Genomic DNA, 19,043 nt, shown 5'->3' on the forward strand with positions numbered 1-19,043 from the left:
AGTTCAGGTCACTTTAATTTCATCTCAAGTATTCCATGACCTCATCTAGACATTGTGACTCAAGATATATAGTATCTCCTATGGTCACATAGCTCAGACTTGCATCGGGTCTTCTTTGCTGAGCTGGATCAAAATGGATCAGAATTCAGGTGAGAGATTTTGTTTCAGAAAGTGATGCTGTTGATTGCTTAAGGTAAGGTTACCAGATTTTTTTCAATGGATCCGGGGACACTTTTCAACTTCAATGGATTTTGTATGGGGAATGATGTGTAAATCCGGGGACTGTCCCCGGGAAATGGGGACGTCTGGTAACCTTAGCTTAAGGAGCAGCTAAACCTGTCGAGGTTCTAAGAAATAATGTATGGTTCTGGGTACTAATGTTGCTACTTTTCATAACCCAAGTTCAGCTCCCTCTCTTTAAATGTGGTGATTTTTTTTACAACAGTCAACCTTGGGCGGCCGATTAAGATCAGCATATAGATTTGGCACCCTAAAGCCTATTAAATTAGCCAGATCACAACAATTCATGACACAGGTGAGAATTGTGAGAATTCTTCCCAATCACAACATTTAGACATGTAGCATCTGTATGACACTCCTATCTGACTCCTTCATAAATAGCAGACACCTGAAAGCGAGGTGTAAATTTTTAACCATAATTTTTATTAATATTAACTTTAAAATATTGCATAATACAGTGGTACCTCTGGTTACGTACTTAATTCATTCCGGAGGTCCGTTCTTAACCTGAAACTGTTCTTAACCTGAAGCACCACTTTAGCTAATGGGGCCTCCCACTGCTGCCGCGCTGCCACCGCGCGATTTCTGTTCTTATCCTGAAGCAAAGTTCTTAACCCAAGGTATTATTTCTGGGTTAGCGGAGTCTGTAACCTGAAGCGTATGTAACCCGAGGTACCACTATATAGGCATGAACGCTGGTAAGGTAGTGCTGAGCAAGAGTCTTCATAATAATAACCTTTCTTAACGGACAGCAAAAATGGTAAAATCTGTTGCCATCCAAAAGTAGCATACAATACAGAAGGAAACCAAGCTGAATGTGGTAGTGACATCTTTCCCACCACAAAGTTGTTGAAAAGATGGTTCCTTGGGATCATTATTTATTTATTTATTTGATTTTTTACCTGCCCTTCACCATAAGGTCCTTGGACTGGTTACAGTAATTAATAAATACAATTATTAGGGTGGCTCATAAAAATTATATATTGAATGTCAATGGACAAGGTAAAGAGAACTGATGTTTAGACATGCTTAAATTTGTATAGGATTGGGCCATTAACATCCACTCTTGCTTTCTATTTTGGGTGCCTGTCAAGTCTCTGTTTTCTTGCTGCAAGTTGTGAGCTGCTTACAATTCTAATTAGCGAACAGAGACTGTTTTCTTGTTTTCAGTGACAGCTGCACTAGTCATAACTGTTAGACAAGAAGAAAGGCTTCTAATTATCACCTAATGTGACCTCTGATTTATTCCATGAGCATGTAAATAAATCCAAGACTGGAGCTGGTGATAGGGTTATTTTGGGAGTGATCTTGCAGACAAGTATGGGGTAAATTTAGTAAAACCAACCCACATGGTTCAAGTAAATGGCCCAGGCCTTACGTGACAGGATAAGGCAAAAAAGATAATGAAAAAAGAGAGGAATTAATCAGAGCAGCTGGCAGTACTATTATTATTATTTTTAGGACCTTCTTAAATTAGGTAATTTAAAATAATGGAGTTAAAATCTGATAAACTGTTTTCATTTTCAAAGAAGCCTTTGGATTGTGGGGGGAAATGGAAGCTGACTTTTTAAGTATGAGACACCAGAAGGAAACCCCTTCCCTTCCAAATTATATTTTATTTTTTAAAAACACTAATAAACAAGTCTCATGTTTCTTTAATTCTGGGAAGATGTGATGGCCTGCACTAATTCAGAGTTCCTGAATGCTTCACAAACCACACAGTCCAGTTTTGGATTCATCAATAATAATTATTAATCTTGATTCTGTGCTGCTAATGCTATTATTAAAATCCTCATAAAGCACATAACCAACTGCACAGGAAAAGGTGAGAAGTCTACCACAAGGATGCGCTGAAGTCGGGTGTGTGTGTGATATTCCAGAAGGAGATTTCTAAGGTGCGCACCTGACAGGCTGCTATGCTGATTTGCACAACCACGAAGCAGTGAGATGTGCGCTGAGTGCAGGGCACCTGAATTGCCTCCTAACGCAATTCCGTTGCTTCATTGCAGTACCCACCCCTCCCCGCTTAGAAAATTTGGGAAGCCCCAACGATTTATTTTTTACATCTGTATTGTGCCTTTCCTCTTAAGAAGCCACAGGTAGCTGACATTTGATCACGGCATCATAAGAGTACTAAGGGTCATCTAGTCCAACCCCCTGCAATGCAGAAATCTCAGCTAAAGCATCCATGACAAATGGCCATCCAACCTCTGCTTAAAAACCTCAAAGGAAGGAGAGTCCACAACCTGCTGAGGGAGATGGTTCCACTGTCAAATAGACTCCCCTTCCCCTTTCAACCTCACAATAAACCTCTGGGGCATGGGCACAGCAGGGGGGGGGCAGCTGGTCCCCATAAATCAATCAAAATTAATGCAAATCAGAGGTTCTGTCCCAACAAAAAATCCTGGCTTCGTCCAAGCTCTGAGGTAAAGTTAGGCCTGCGAGAGAGAGCGACCCGCTGAAAGTCACCCTTTATTATTATTATTATTATTTGGATTTATATACCGACCTATACCTAGGGGATCTCAGGGCGGTTCCCAGAATAAAATCGGGATATAAAACCACAAAATACATAATAAAAATAAAAACAACCACCCAATACCCCTCCTCCAAAAAAAGCCTTTTAAAAGGGCAAAGAATGTAAATCAGATCAACAAAAAAGGCCTGGTTATTGGCTCTTATTTAGACAACCTGCCCAGATGTTTAGAAAGCCTGCACGGTTTTAAATTTGGCTTCAGTCTATCCTATAGTAGTGTGTTCATATCTATCCGCATGTTCTTAAATGACGGCTGCAAACTTTTCAGGGATAATTTTATTGTTTTGTCTTTATTTTAGCTTCGAGTGTGCCCCCTCCCCGCTACTAAAACCAAGCGGGTGTATACATTCTATGAACTAAGATCAATAAATGAACATGGGCTGAGGAGGGTGGCTTCCAGAGTTTCCCACAGAAGCGCCTGCTTGGGATATAACCGCATTTAGCAGCAGGCACCGGGGAGATCCAGCAGCTCCGTTCCCCCTCACAGCCTCCGTCAAGACGGAGCCGCGTCCTGCCGAAGCCTCTCGCGCCAGTCCTGGAGCACCAGCCCCGCTCGCTTGGGGAAGCTCCTCCGGGCCCGCCAGCCTTCCCAAAGCAAGGAAGGCCCTCGGGCCGCCGCCGCGACGCCCAACGGCTCATCCCGCCCGCGCGCCGCTCCCAATCAGCCCGCTCGAGCCTCGCTGAGGCGGAGTCGGCCTCGCTCGCGGCCCACAACTGGGAGGGGAGGCGCGGGCGGCATGATCGGGACCGTGCTCTGTTACGTGCTGCTGCCCGTGGCGCGGCTCCTGCGGGCTTTCCGAGGTAAACCCCCCTCCCCGCGCCGCCGGCCCTCCTTTTTCCCCGGCTCCTCCTGTTCCCCTGCTCCCCCCCCCCAAGCCTCCTCAGAAAGAAGAGGCGGCTTCGGCGGCTTCTCACACGACGCGAGGGCTTCTGTCAGCCGAGGCCCAAAGCTGACAGGAATCCCCGCTGCCCCTCCGCGCTTCTCCACCAGGCCTGGCCGGACGACGCTCAGTTGGCGGCCTGGAAGCCTCCCCTTCTCCCCGCCTCAGGGACCCCTTTTTGCGAAGTCCGCCCCCCCCCCCCGAAGGACGTGGTGGTGGTTGTTGTTAACAGTTCTGCCCCTACATTCACGGGGACAACATTATCTGTCGCCGGTGCTTTATTTCAGTGTAATAAAATGCTTAACACCAGTGGGGGGCTGTGTTATTTTAAAACCAGACGGCCACTTTCCCATATGGGCAACTGAGGGGCGAGGGGGGGGGGGAGCAGGACAGGCGTGCCAGTTGTGGGCGGGACCCGACGCAGAAGTGGGCGGGGCAATGAATGCAAAACAGAGCCTTTGTACCGTCGGCTGGTTTCTTCTACCCATGCTGTTTCTCTATCCCGCCGCGAACGGAACGAAAACGCACGCACGCTCAAAGAGGGTGTGTTTTAAGGTGTGCGTGGCTGCATGCGCACGCGTCCGGGGGGGGGGGGAATAACCCAAAAGGCCAGACGAAGAAGACTGGGAAGCTGCGTTTGTCTCCAAACCCCCCCCCCTCCCGCCCCGGGTTTCCCTACCAAATGTTGCTGTACGTAAGATGCAGTAATTATGGTTTGGCTGGATGATGGCAGTGGGGAAAGAGATTAAGGAGGCAGGTGGTTTGGAGCGAAGTGTGAGCGGGGGCGTAGGAAGAGTAGGCAAACGCGTGTATTTGTGGTAATCATAATAAATGAAACATATAGGCCTTTTGAACTGTTCAAAACACTTCAGATTTGTGTTGTAATCCTTTTAAGTTTGGTCGCTGTTACACTGAGCGTGAGTGAGTGAGAATGTATAGTTTCAGTTTTCTAAGTACAGTAGCCTAGCACTACCTTGTCTCCTTGTATGACTCTTTCTAATAACCAGAGTGTTAGGAGCTAGATACATGCCCAATTTTCATTTTCTATGTGGCTTTGGAAGTACCTTTTTGAGGTATGCTTTCAATACATTCTCTCCCCCTCCCCTTTTGAAGATGTCCCATTTCAGAATTATCTAGCAATTCAATGCTTTGAACTGTAAATGTATCAATTTTCAGAGCTCCAGCACATTGGAAAGTACTCTTAAGGGTTAGTCTTTCTCTGCGACCCCTGGCCCTAGTTTCTTGCATAATAAAGTTATCATCCTGCATCACACTCTACCCATCATGATGACAAATATTTTGCTACCATGTAATATCAGGTGACTAAAAGAAAAATGTGAGGGAACAAGGATTAGCATTCTAACCCAGAGAAGATGAGTCATCTAATAGCCAACCTAGATCCTATGCAGAAGATCTGTCTGGCTTGTTTGATTGGGATCATGACTTTGGGGGAGATTTTTAAACCTCTTCCCCTGCCCTGTTTTCTTGCTCCCTTCCAATCTGAAACTACTGTTTCCTAAATACATATACCAGCCAGATAACATAGCTAAAACCTTTACATTCTGTACTACTAGATTCTCTTTTTTTTATAATAATTTTTATTCATTTTCCAAACACATAATAAAGACAAGCGAAACACAAAACAAAAACATACAAAACATTTAAACATGTATAACTTCATAATCTTATTTTCATGCACCTTCTTTCCTTCGACTTCCCCGTACCTCCCCATCACTGCATCCTTGTTTTACGATTCTTTAGCAACCCTTTAGTCAATTTATCTATAATTCCCTTTCATTAAGTTTTCTTTAATTTGTTAATTACAGCTGTAATTCTCTGCTTCTTACCCCTTGACATCTTAACACTCCTCAATTTTACAACAGTTTTTAAGATATATTTTAAATTTCTTTCAGTCCTCTTCCACTGTCTCCTTCCCCTGGTCGCGGATTCTGCCAGTCATCTCAGCCAGTCCCATAAAGTCCGTCACCTTTGTTTGCCATTCTTCCAGAGTAGGTAGTTCTTGCATCTTCCAATACTTTGCCAGAAGAATTCTTGCTGCTGTGGTAGCATACATAAAAAAAATCCTGTCCCTCTTTAACACCAATTGGCCAACCATGCCCAAGAGAAAAGCCTCAGGTTTCTTAGGAAAGGTCCACTTAAGGACTTTCTTAATTTCATTATAGATCATTTTCCAAAAAGCTTTAATCCTCGGGCAGGTCCACCAAAGGTGGTAAAAAGTACCTTCAGTCTCATTACATTTCCAACATTTATTATTGGGCAAATGATAGATTTTTGCAAGCTTGACTGGGGTCATGTACCACCTATAGATCATTTTCATTATGTTTTCTTTCAAAGCATTACATGCGGTAAATCTAACACCAGATTCTGTTCCAGTTCATGAGGTAATCCAATATCACTTGTTTAACTTTTCTATCTGTTTTAAAAATGCCTCCTGATCTGGTAAGAATATTTTGGAAATGAATGTCTGTTAATGGTTACTTCTATTTGCACTCAAATCAATAATAGAAAATCACTGAGATTTTGAGATCAGCCAAAGTGATCAAGGAAGTCTTGATATTGCTAAACCCAAATGTTCAAAATCATGAACCTGCAACAATGTAGGACTGCTTTAGACAGTGGCATGGACTACTTTCCTGCCCACTTTCTCAGGATTAGTAAAAGCAGGTGTGCCCTACTGTGCCAACCTTTTGCTGATCCTTCTGAATTGTCCTCGTATCATAAACTGTTGAGTTCTAATAATTTTGTGGCACCTAATTTTGCTACCCTTTGGAAACGTGTTGTTTTAATCAGCATCTGCTGTTGGCTTATTTTGGCAGATGCTTTCTTTACATGTCGAAAGAACATGCTTCTGGCGAAGAGCACGACCACCCATATAGACGGCCTATCTGCTCCCATCAGTGGGAAGCCTGTCTCAGAGGAGCAGCAAGCCCTGCTGCAGCAGTGGCTGGAGGAAGGTGCTGGTGAGGTCCATGCCAGTGAGAGTGCTTCAAAACCAGAGAAGGTGCCCACAATATCAGATGCTGAGTGGCTGGAAGGCCCAGAGCTACTGATGACAAGCTTAAGCAACCTGAATGTATCACCACAATCTGATGGCCAGGAGCAGCTGCCAAGTCAGGTCCAGATTGAGACGTCTCCTGGACTACAGGAATTAGTAGAAGTGACAGGAAGTTTACCCGCAGAAGAAAGGGAGGCCTTAGGGGACAATGCTATATGGGCAGCAGTAAGGACACAGGCTGATCCTCAGATGGTTGAAGCTGCTCCTCTGTCTACAGAAGTGTGGATTGAAGACCCTGCAGTGTTAGCCTGGAGTCCTGCCCAGGAGACAGATGTGGGACCAACAGAGGGAGCAGTATGGCCTTTTCAGAATGCTGGTCAGTTTCAGCCACTTCCACTAGAGATACCTTACCATGGTGAGTATAATGAATGTGTTTCATCTTCTTATTTTGACTCTGCTTTCATAGAGCAAAACTTTCCAATATAATATGACTGTATGATCTTTGCCATGTGTGAGGCTGCAAAAGAACTGAAAAACACCAGTATTATCTTTCCGCAGACTCCTTCAAAGCTTTGCCTCGGAAGCATAGTCCATTGCTGAACTCCTTTCGTGTTTGGATATGTTATTACTAGTTTAATGTAGTATGACCAAAATTACAGCCCAAAAAGCATAGGCAGAAGGTTTTGTGAACAGCTGCCATCAGAATTGCATGGCAAAGTAATGAAAGGAGAGTTATTCAAGGTGTATTACTATCTGTGAAACAGATGACGTTTCAGAGTACAGTTGCAAGGAAATGAATCTAGTGCTTGTTTGAAACTTGTGAGCATTGCAGAATCTTTCTTCCTCAGTACATTTAAGTCTGGAAGACTAGCTATCTTAGTCTGTTGCTGTAAAAATTCATCTTGTGAAGTAGGCCTATAAAATACCACAATGCATCTGTTAATCTTCAAGACGCCACCATGCTAACTTTGTTGCTTTTAAATACATTTATCCATTGGTCGCCTAGCCATCTCTGCCAGTGGAGTACTTTTACAATCTGAAGAATCTTTCTGAATGATCATATCATAGTTCAAATTCTTCAAGCAATTGATGAATGATAAATCCTTCATTTCCCACATAGCAGAGGTAACTTAGGGCCAAACTGTAAAGATAGTAAATGTGTCTTTGCATTTAACAAGCACTTTTTAAAGTAAGTAGTAGCTTCTAAAAGACTGTAATTATGAGGATCACAGCTAGAGAGGATTTAACCCTTTCATCCCCTGCTTTGGTCCTGGTGAAAATCACTTCTAATTGCATTGTGGGGGAGACAGATTGGTGCCATTTGCAATTCTTAAAACCATGCATGTTAAATGTAAGGGTGCATTTAACATCACATCTGATTTGGTCCATAGGGTCAAACTATTTGTGATGCTGGAGATCTGTGATCAGGATCTCCCACTGTATTTTTAAATTAAAAGCACCTGTTTGAACTTTTGGAATGGATTGGGGTTCTGGAAGGGGGTTTAAGCATTTTCTCTCATGCAGTTTCCTCTGCCTATTCCCTCGTCCCCCACTCCCATATTTCTAACATTTGCCTTCCTTTCTTTGTCATTACACAGAAATTCTGTGGAGGGACTGGGAAGATCTTTCTGCTCAGGCTTGCATCCCAGAGTTGAGCTCAGAGGCTGGGTCTTTATTTGAATTCAGAGTCATGTCGTATAACATTCTGGCCCAGGACCTGATAGAACAGAGCCCTCATCTTTATATGCATTGCCATCCAGACATTATGAACTGGAGCTATCGCTTTACAAATCTCTTACAGGAGATCCAGCACTGGGATCCTGAAGTGAGTGTGATATTTGCATTAGGCACTATATTAGTTAGCAAGGAGAGGGAAATCCTAAGTATATTGTTCTTAGCTAGTGTCTGATAATATGGCCCCCAGAGTCCTCACTTGCAGCAACTGGAATTTGGGTCCTTCTCGCACATAGCTCACGTGACTGTAAACCTGACTCTTAGTTTGGATTGTCTGTAGATTCCTCTCAAGGGTCACTGAGAACTTTCTGGCTTTAGGTAGCACTATTCAGTGGCTGTGAATCTGTAAGCACATTCACTTTCAGTCTCCCACTCTTTGAACTCTTTGCACCTCCTCTCCTTATTTTAAGTAGTTTTTTGAATATGTAATTGCTTGTAGTCCCAAAGGATGCTGCATTTTCCCACTCTGTAGTAGGGGAAATAGGTATAGGGAAGATATTCAGTCAGAACTAGTTATAGTGAGGGAACTTGTGCTGCCTTGGGAGAGCTGCTGCTAAGTATGTTCTCTGTTGCTTTCCAGATTCTTTGTCTCCAAGAAGTTCAGGAGAATCACTATTGGGAACAGCTGGAACCAACACTTACAATGATGGGTATAAGTAGTTTTTGCAATGGAGACTAGCTCAAGAATACTCCTACGGATTCCTCCAAGCACTGCTTTTTCTACACAGTTTTAGTGGCCACAATTTTTCTGGGATGATTTGCTTTACCCCCTGAGTTTGATAGAAGGAATGGTTGTGGGGAAGTTGGAGCTTCTCTGCTATCTTTAATGTCACACTAGGATATCATCATTTAGTAAGAGGCTTGGTCTGTCTCTCCCATGATTTTCGTAGTGGGGTTGTAGCCTCATGCTGGGGATTAAAGTCAACATTCCTTTTAAAATAAAAAATAAAAAATGAGAAACAGCCATGGGAGGCTGCAGTTAGGAACAGGAGGTTGATGCAGGAGGAGCTGCTTAACTTCTCTCCCTCCTGCTGCCTTCTCACTCAAAATCCTGCTCCTACCTGCAAGCTGCTTTTCCTGTGAGTCAGGATATGGATCCCAGCAACCCTTCTCCCCGCTAGTGGAAAAGCAAGTTGGGGAAACTGATTTTGTGCAGGGAAACATCCAGGCTCAAAAAGGGTTCAGCAGTCTTTGACATTCCTTTGCTCAAACTTGGGAGCTCCTGTAGCATCTTTTCAGTTTAACAAGGAAAAATTGTATCAGGAGACAGTTGTATGCATCTCCTCTATAACCTCTAGTTGAGCTTTGTGAATAAAATCATGCCAGGTTTAGAACGTCTGACTTTTAGGTTGGCCCTGACTTTTAGGTTGGCAGGGAACTTTCACCCCAGACATGGTTCCCTGCCTTCCTGAATCTGCTCCAACTCCTGCGACAGTTGGATGTGTTTGGCTTGGCATGGTTTCACAATATGAACAGGAGGAACATTTGTTGGCTGGACACTGTAAAAACAGAAGTATAAGATCTCAATATAATTTCACCTTGCCTACAGAGACTTGCAGCCTAATCCTACTCAGATTTACTTATAGTTCAGTGAGGCTTATGTATGTGTTAGAGTTGCAGCCTTAAGTTCTTGGTTGTTTAAATTGATCTGATGAAGCCTTGTGTTGTTTGGCTAGGCTTCGCCTGCATCTACAAGCGGAGGACAGGCAGGAAGACAGATGGTTGTGCAATCTGCTACAAGCAAAGCAAGTTTCAGTTGATAAGTGCTAGTCCTGTTGAATACTTTCGGCCTGGCTTGGACATCCTCAACAGGGACAATGTGGGTCTGGTATTGTTGTTACAACCTTTACTGCCAGAAAGCTTGGGAGACAAATCAGTCAGCCCCTTGTGTGTGGCAAACACTCATGTGTTGTATAATCCCCGTCGGGGCGATATCAAACTGGCTCAGATGGCTCTGCTCCTAGCCGAGGTAGACAAGACTGCAAAAATGGCTGATGGCAATTACTGCCCTATTGTCTTATGTGGGGACCTGAACTCTGTGCCTGACTCACCGCTATACAAGTTCATTCGGAATGGCCAGTTGTACTACCATGGAATGCCAGCCTGGAAGGTAAGCAGAGAAAGGGGATAGATGGCAACATCTCTTGACTCAGCTTAAAATGCATCATGCCTTTCCTCTGTAGACTTAGCGGCTTCTGAGATTTTCTACCATTGTACCACCTTTTTGTGGCTTTGGTTAGTTCACTAAGAGAAATTGAATGATTTAATTTCTCTTGTGATAAAAAGGCCATTATTGTATTTGGGTCATAGGTGCTACAGGAAGAAGTCCATGCTAGAATCTATGTAAACTTAGGCTATCTGCATGACAGCTTCCTGCATTGCTGCTTTAGTAAAGGTAAAGGTAAAGGGACTCCTGACCATTAGGTCCAATCGTGGCCAACTCTGGGGTTGCAGCACTCATCTCGCTTTATTGACTGAGGGAGCCGGCGTACAGTTTCCGGGTCATGTCGCCAACATGACTAAGCCGCTTCTGGCAAACCAGAGCAGTACATGGAAACGCCGTTTGCCTTCCTGCCGGAGCAGTACCTATTTATCTACTTGCACTTTGATGTGCTTTCGAGCTGCTAGGTTGGCAGGAGCAGGGACCGAGAACGGGAATTCGAACCGCTGACCTTCTGATCGGCAAGTCCTAGGCTCTGTGGTTTAACCCACAGCGCCACCCGCTTCCCGCTGCTTTAGTATATTAGCACAAAACATGAAGCTGGGGCAGTGGACAAAGCAGGCACAGAAATAGGAAGGTTTTGAGAACAAAACTTTTCTATGTTAAATTAAATGTTCAAACAGATATTATGATACATTCAATTTAGAACAGATAGAAACTATTCCCCGTAGCTGCCCCCAATGTATTCTGTTTTATTCATTTGAAAATAATAAACTTTATGAAAAGCAGAAAGTCAAATGGGTGCATTATTCTATACTGAAAATGTGAAATCTGTTATGCAAATGGCACAAACTATGCTGGTTTTGCCGAATGGTCAGATGGGAGCAGAATAAACTGAAGCTACCAGCATGTGCGGGCTGCTAGATAAGGGTGTGCATTGGATGCACATTGAAAACTGTCATGCATATACCAGTTTAAAATTACTGGATTCTAAACCTTTTTCTCTCCTTGAGACAATCACACGTTTGCTGTTGAACCCCCATCTGCTATAGGCTAGATTTCTAACATTCTTGATTACCCGGGAATATTCTAGACTGGGTGCTTCCAAACAGAGGCATAGTATTATAAAAGGGTCCTTAGCAACAGGCTTCCTTTTGCTGTATTCTTTTTGGAAAGCGTAACTTCAGATTAAATTGGGGTGGTGGGAGATACAGGCTGGCACATTCTGATGACAGCAGCACTGTACGGGTGCTTCAAAAACTTGCATGCAACAGCAGTCTTGACCCCATAATACACACCCTTCATTGGGTTTTCTTTCTTTTGACTAAGTGACTAATTCCTTTGCTTGTAAATTCCTAGCATAGTCACAAATCTGTAGATATAGGTGCCAGTTTTTAAGCTTGTGTGTGTGGCTGCACCTACTATAAATTTTGCTGTATTTGAGAAGATTGTGTGTTTCAAAACACTTTTGTGTGTGCTTGTGTTCTGCCCCTGTAGGTGTCTGGACAGGAAGACTTCTGTCAGAACCCACACCAGCGGAAACTGCTGACTCCCCTGTGGCCCAGCTCTCTGGGGATTACGGACAGCTGCCAGTATGTCAGTCTATGCCAAAGCAAGAAGTCAGGTGAGCTTCATGGTGGAAATGAGGACAAGTGTTGCAGAGACTTGTTCTCTGCCATTAATGTACTGTCTGAAAGTTGCTAGTTTTTTACACTCTAAAACCATCAGACTGTCTAGGAGCCTAACCACATATAATGTTACTATCCTATAAGTAATGTTTATTCATAAAAGTGTGTATTCCCGACATCCATAATTATAGGTTAGGGTCCCCCTCCTTCACTTTAACCAGCATTTGAGTTTTGAAATTGCATTTTGATGGTTGTATGGGTGCAGTGTGGACTTGTACCTGCACTTCATTCAAATAACAACACTAGGTTGTGTGGAAATAATCAAAATCAACTTAAATGCTTCCTTTTATTTCCCTCCTTTGATCTGCCTTTCTCCCTGTAGACAGGCGCAAATACAGCCGTGACTTCCTGCTTCAGTTCCGTTATTGTGATGTTGCATGTGAGCGACCTGCAGAGCTGATCCTGTTGGAAGGTGTGACGGATGCCACGCCAGGTATCCAAAATTTCCCACCGCTTCATTCTGCAACTATGCTACACCTAGTTGGAACAGAACTTTTAATACTGAATGGTTTGGACTCACTAGCAGGGTTTGAGTAAACACTTACAATTAAGAAAACAAGTATAAAGGTCAAGATGCAATAATGGGGAAATAACAAAGGGTAAGATTTAATGTGAAAATATGGTACAAAAATTATAAGATTATAACAATATTTAATTAGAAGATTATATAATTATAAAATTAAAGTAGGAAAAAACAGGCAGGAGAAGTAAATAATTAATGAACCAGAAGAGGAAGTTGAGAGATGATGGATTTTATGGAGCTAGCCGATCTAATCGGAAGAGTCTGCGACCAGAAGGAGGAGGAACACCACGAAGAATGGAAGAAATTCAATGATTATTTAGCTAAATTTGTTAAACTAAAATAACAGGAAATAGCGTCCAGATACTTAATGGGCTTAGGATTGTATTTATGTTAACTGATAAAATAATATGTTTAATACAAGAAGGAGAAGATTTATGGATGTTAATGTTTAATTTAAAGGGTATTAAAATTGGGATTTGGAAAACCGTTATAAGGATATGCAGTGAAATTCAACTAAGGGGAAACGAGGAAGTCGTCCTACAAAGTAAATAACTGTTATTTTCAATAAGGTTATGATTTATGTTTGTTATGTTTTGTTTGTCTCATGTTTTTGTTTGTCGTTGATATTGTAAAAACCAATAAATTTTTTTTGGGGGGGAAAGAAGAGGAGGAAGTTGAGGGAAGTCACGGGAGGTGGGGTGGGGGAGGTAGAGATTTATACATTCTTTTTGTGATAATACTAATTGTATTGAATATAAAATTGTAAAACTTGATACAATTTTTTAAATAATAATAATAATAATACTGAATGGTTTGAGGCACTGCTGAACATGGGTGTAGCCAAGATTTTTGTTAGTGGGGCAGGCCTTTTATAAGGGGGTCAGAACCTCAGTTTGCTGTGTATTTTTATTGAATTTTATTGATTGGGCGGGGGCAGCTGCCCACCCCCTTGGCTATGCCCATGCTGCTGAAGGTGTTCATTGGTAGGCTGAAGCATGGCCACATGCTTCTCTTGGTTCCCTGTGACTCTTTTGAGGACTTTGTAGCAAACCTTGCATTCCAAAAAGAGTGTCAAATTTGGAATTTTGATTACGTTTCCTCCACTCTTTGAAATCTGCCTCATGCAATCTCCTGATTAAAATATATTTGTTGATTATTCTCGCCTTTTGCAGTTTGGTAATGATAGTCCACTATGTGCCAACAGCAAGTTAAGTCCAAGGATCACAAAACATAAGCATCGAGGCTTGTGTTTTTCAAATAGCAATCAGCCTTCCATGCCATGTGGCAAATTTACTTTTGAAATTTAGGACTTTTACAAAGGCAGCTTGTGTATGTCATGCAGGTTTGCTGTTTTACGAAAATGTCTACAATTACTCTTGGGCATTCCTAAAGTGGTTCTTTCAACCCTGGGCAAAATCTATTACTTGAAAGAGCAGCACCTTTACTCATCACCTGAGCCTTGTCTTGGTTTTTTATTGTTCCTGTTTGCGTATGAACTGCTTAATCCAGTTCTGGAGGTGAGAAAGCAGGAGGGGCCCATTTCTAACTGTGGTAGATGTTCTCACCTCCCAATCTCTTTATGCACCAATATATTTCATTGAATGCTGAAACCTTTACCTGTTCCCCACTCTCTCCCATTTTGCCACTTGGTCTTGACAATGTCGATTGTTGAAGCAGCAGTTTGGATGGGGTTACTAATTGTGAGTTTAACCCCAAAATTGTATGTTCAGTGGTGTATCTGATCTGGATTTTCTTTGGTGCATTGCAGACCGTCCTGCACATTGGCCTAAGGAGTTCACTGTAGTGAACAACTCTGATCCAGATCTGTGTTACTCAAGGTAACTTGAAGAGGAAGGGTGTTGGGTCCCATGAATGAGACAGTTCCATAGCCAGGATTGTTATCTTGAGAGCATAGTGGAGTCACCTTTGGTTGAAGGGGATTGTATGATCCTTGTCACAAAGCCTATGTCAAGGTTTTCTCCAAGGAAAGGGGGCTGTGTTTGCAAGAGCAAGTTAATCTTCATACTGCAGTTGCTCTCTGGGTCCAGTGGCGTAGCGTGGGGGGTGCCGGGGGGGCCGGCCGCACCGGGCGCAACATCTGGGGGGGGGGGCGAGTCCAGAGGGAAGGGACAAGTTCCTTCCTCCGCCAGGCTCCCCGCCGCCACCGCCAGCCTTGCGCCCTAGCGTGCGCGCGCCCCCCGCCGCCGCGGCTGCACTCCACTCACTGCTCGCAGGAGGAGCAGCCGCTGCAGCAGCGCCGACGCCGCCACCAACGCCTGGCCGGGCACGGGCAGCCTCCGCACCCTGACGCCGCCGCCATCCCCTTGGCTCAGCCACAGGCGGCGGCTGCTTCTGCCGACTGGGAGGGAGGAGAGCTCCGAGGGGCCCTGCGCTTCCCAAAACCCTCCGAGAGGAAGCCGGCGGGCGGGCGAGGGTCTTCCGGCGGAAGGGGGTGCCGCTGGCTCTCAGCGCAAGTCTCAGCCGCGGGGGGGGGGGGTCGGGCGAGGACGGAGCGTGGCTGGAAGCCCCCGGACCAGGCCGGGGGGAGGAGAGGCGCTTGCCAAGCCCGGATCTGGAGCGCCTCGGAGCGTGGGCTCCACCTACAGCCCAAGGAGAGAAGGGGGCGGGGAGGCGCCCGAGGGGAGGGGGCTTCGGCTGCCTCGGCCCGCGGGGGCTCCGCAAATAATAAATTTAATAAATTCCTGCTGAGCCTTCGCTCGCCCCCAGCCCCAGCGGCGTAGCGTGGGGGTGCAGGGGGGCCCCGGCCGCAACATCTGGGGGGGGCGCGCTCGCACTCGAGTGCTAAAATCCAGGGGTTAGGGGGCGCAAATTACTTGCCTTGCCCCGGGTGCTGACAACCCCACGCTACGCCACTGTCTGAGTCACAGGAGGGAGTTTTTCTTTTCATTTGTTACAATGAAATAAATTGAAACCAACCATGGGTGGGCCAAGTGAGAATTTCTCTTGAAACTCAAATTGAGGTACAATGGTACCTTGGGTTAAGAACTTAATTTGTTCCGGAGGTCCGTTCTTAACCTGAAACTGTTCTTAACCTGAAGCACCACTTTAGCTAATGGGGCCTCCTGCTGCCGCCGCATGATTTCTGTTCTCATCCTGAAGCAAAGTTCTTAACCTGAGGTAATATTTCTGGGTTTGCAGAGTCTGTAACCTGAAGCGTATGTAACCTGAAACATATGTAACCTGAGGTACCACTGTATAAGATTAGAGATATGCCAGGATAGTGCAACAGTTATAAAGGCTACACTAGCTTGGTCCAACCTTAGCAAGATTTAGGGCTCTGAGCAGACTCCCCTTGAAAATAGTCATTTATCAAATAGCGTGTTGTAATCAAATTTAAGGGAGTTTCCCCAGGAACAGACAGTAATACCAAAGCAAATGTCTGTGGAAGGCAGAGTTGAGTAGTAGTACTTTTAAAGTGTGCTTTTCTTGCATTAATTGTGTTTCTTCTCCTCTTCCCCATGTTTTGGGGATGAGGAGCTGTTTTTCCTTTACAGGTATCCAGGCAGTATCCAGCATGGCCTCAACCTGACTTCTGCCTACAGCCACTTCCTGCCTGAGAGAGGTTGCCCTGAGATTACAACCATGCCAATGGGTGTGGGGGCCACAGTTGATTACATCTTCTATTCAGCAAAGCCTGTCAAGAGTGATAATGAAGAATGTGAGTGTTACAGAACTTGAATCTCCTGTATGGCTAAACTTTGTGTATTTCATCAGAGCTTTTGTGATGGACTGCCTGTCTATCTCAGCCTCAGCCCTTCAGTGAGCCACTGAGGATGGCAGCTTATGTCATCATAAAATGCATAACTCCCCCTGTTTTTCATCTGGCTATTACTCTGCAGTGAGTTGCAGTGGTGATCATGTAAGTGCTTTGCTTCTTATGGCTGTTCCTTTAATTGTGATCGGAACAGACTAGAGTGCTGACTTCCTGTTGTTTTGCCACAAGTTCTTCCTTCTTATTGTACTTTAGCTCTGACCTATGCCCCTTGCCTCCCACAAACGCTTCTTCAGCAGGATCTATGCTCACATTTCTGATCTGGCTCCTGAAGGCGCTCAAGAAAAGTATCCTAATGTCAATGTCCAGTGCTGTCCACAATTTGTCACAGGGAGATACTGTACTGAACATCTACATTGTGTTGTCCCCCCACTTTGAGGTCCCAAGCCTGAGAGAGTCATTTGAGAGGGTAAAACCTGAAATGAAGCTTATACTTACCAAGCTAGTGATCACTTGCGTGATGACTACAAAATGTATTGGCAACATGTTCTCTCACTGGTAGAGCATGTGCTTTAAAATGCAGGAGGTCTCAGGTACAATCCCTAGAATCTCCAGGTAGGGCTGGGAGAGACCTGTCTATGGAAAGTCCCTGCCGGTGAGTGTAGACATTACTGAGGTAGACATGGTATAAGGCAGCTTCAAAATTGCCGTTTTCCTGTTTCCCTGGTTCATATTTTATTGAATGCTGGAAGATTTGGGAATATGAGTTGAATACACATCTAGGATATTGCAGTCAGGGAGGGATGGTAGTAGAATTAGAAAACTAATTGGTTATGATTTTGAGAGGCTGTATAAGTGTGTCTGAGTTAGTGCATTATTTAGTTATTGAAAACAGTGGTGGTGTTGTGTGTGTGCGCGTGTGCGCGTGTGCGTGCCCCCATGACAGTTGCTAATATCAGTATTTTTACTTTTTGACACTTTCATTGCAGTCTTTCTGTGGTTGAGCTTATGCTTCCGCCACTCCACATAGGGAATGAGTGTGCATGCTCTGTGCTCCTCTTACTGCAACTGTGATTCATTTTCAGGTCGCAGGATGTACCAAGATGGAGCCCTAAAGCTGCTTGGCCACCTCTCCCTCCTCTCTGAAGACATCCTTTGGTCAGCAAATGGCTTGCCAAACCCTTTCTGTTCATCTGATCATCTTTGTCTGCTGGCCAGCTTTGGCCTACAGATCTCTGACTTCTGATCATGTGCCAGATCTCTAGGACTCTCGCAAGAGTTGGTCTGAATGGGAAAAATCATGCCATTGAAGTTTACATTAGCTATCTTTCAAAAAAAAAAAAAAGATAAAAAAAGCAAAAGCTATTTATCTTCCCCACCCTCACCCCTCCCCTTTTTGAGATGTCCTTGTTCGTTTCTCCCACACTTCTTTTTTCATGAGGAAATAACCTGAGTTCACCCAGAATGCTACAGTGCTTCACTGCCAGTTTATGGCTGCTGCACCAGCTTTTTTTTCTCTTTTAACAAAGTGTATCCTGCCAGCAAATTAGCAGATTTCTGTCAGCTTGGCAAGTATGCTTGGCCACCATTGCTTAAAAGTCAGCAGAGCATGTATTTGTGCACCACAAAGACCTTAGCAGGACTAAAGATGATTTGAGCCTGAGTCTAATCTGGGCTTCATTCTTTTTTCTTTTCATCACAAGCAGCAGTTGGCCCATACATTACTGTTTCTGTTGCACCTAGGCCAGAATGCTGCTGATGATTTTTGCAAGTGTGCAAAACATAGGGCTTTTTTGAAGTGCTAGCACTGCTCATAACCTCCAAAAGTGGGTGCTTGTTGACTGAAATGTTGTTTCTCTTATCTGCTTGGAAGTAGCATCAAATCAACCCGTGCCAACTAACCGTACCCTATGGAGGTCACCTTGCCAAAATTCAGCTCTCCTGCATGAACATTTGGAAGCCGCCTGCTCATACTGTAACAGACTTTTATCTCTGCACTAAGAGCCCACTTGGATTTTATGCTCAGGATCTTGAGAAGGCTGTTTTCTCTCTCCCATCAACTTGTGACATTTTTGTTGCCTCTGGTGGCACTTCAGGGAAGAAAAAGACAGACTAAAAGTGGCAAAAACCCAAATGAGCGCTGCTTTGTTCTTTGTTACAGCTTGTAAGCCACAGTACTGGGTACCTCAACTGGTCCTGGCAATTGCTGCTCATTTTTTCCTTTATCACCAATGAATTGTGACAGGAGCACGCAGCTGCAGAGTTAAGGCCAGCCTCTAAATAACCCACATCCTTTCCTTGATACATGGAATCCACAGGATCAACTTCAGCTTTGTGTGGGCCATGGCACAACTTTATTTTGTGGGGGGAGGGGACGCATTCGGAGTTGTCAGTATTTTTAATGTTTTCTTAAAATTTGAAAAAATGAAATAAAGTTTTATAATTTCAGAAAAGTTGTAAATTCAGTTGGTTGGAATGGCGTGGGTGAAAACTGAGCAGGATGCTTTGTGAGAGCACTTTGTGTGTAGCCC

General features: G+C 44.2%; 1 protein-coding gene across 2 annotated transcripts; it reads left to right on the forward strand.

Annotated features, from left to right (window-relative positions):
- Positions 1-30: 30 nt before the first annotated feature.
- Positions 31-18,965, forward strand: ANGEL1 (angel homolog 1). 2 transcript variants are annotated; one of them, XM_081861334.1, is made up of 10 exons: positions 31-149; positions 6,495-7,088; positions 8,272-8,498; positions 8,988-9,057; positions 10,084-10,517; positions 12,066-12,192; positions 12,579-12,689; positions 14,548-14,617; positions 16,295-16,458; positions 17,598-18,965. In XM_081861334.1, exons 1-10 carry the CDS (start codon positions 134-136, stop codon positions 17,756-17,758), a joined length of 1,974 nt encoding a protein of 657 aa, XP_081717460.1. In that variant the 5' UTR covers positions 31-133; the 3' UTR covers positions 17,759-18,965. The 2 variants fall into 2 exon arrangements, with proteins under 2 accessions (XP_081717460.1, XP_081717461.1); XM_081861335.1 differs by lacking the exon at positions 31-149 and adding an exon at positions 3,279-3,577.
- Positions 18,966-19,043: the final 78 nt, after the last annotated feature.

Source organism: Podarcis erhardii (assembly GCF_964252035.2).
Source record: "Podarcis erhardii genome assembly, chromosome: 1".
NCBI lineage: Eukaryota > Metazoa > Chordata > Lepidosauria > Squamata > Lacertidae > Podarcis > Podarcis erhardii.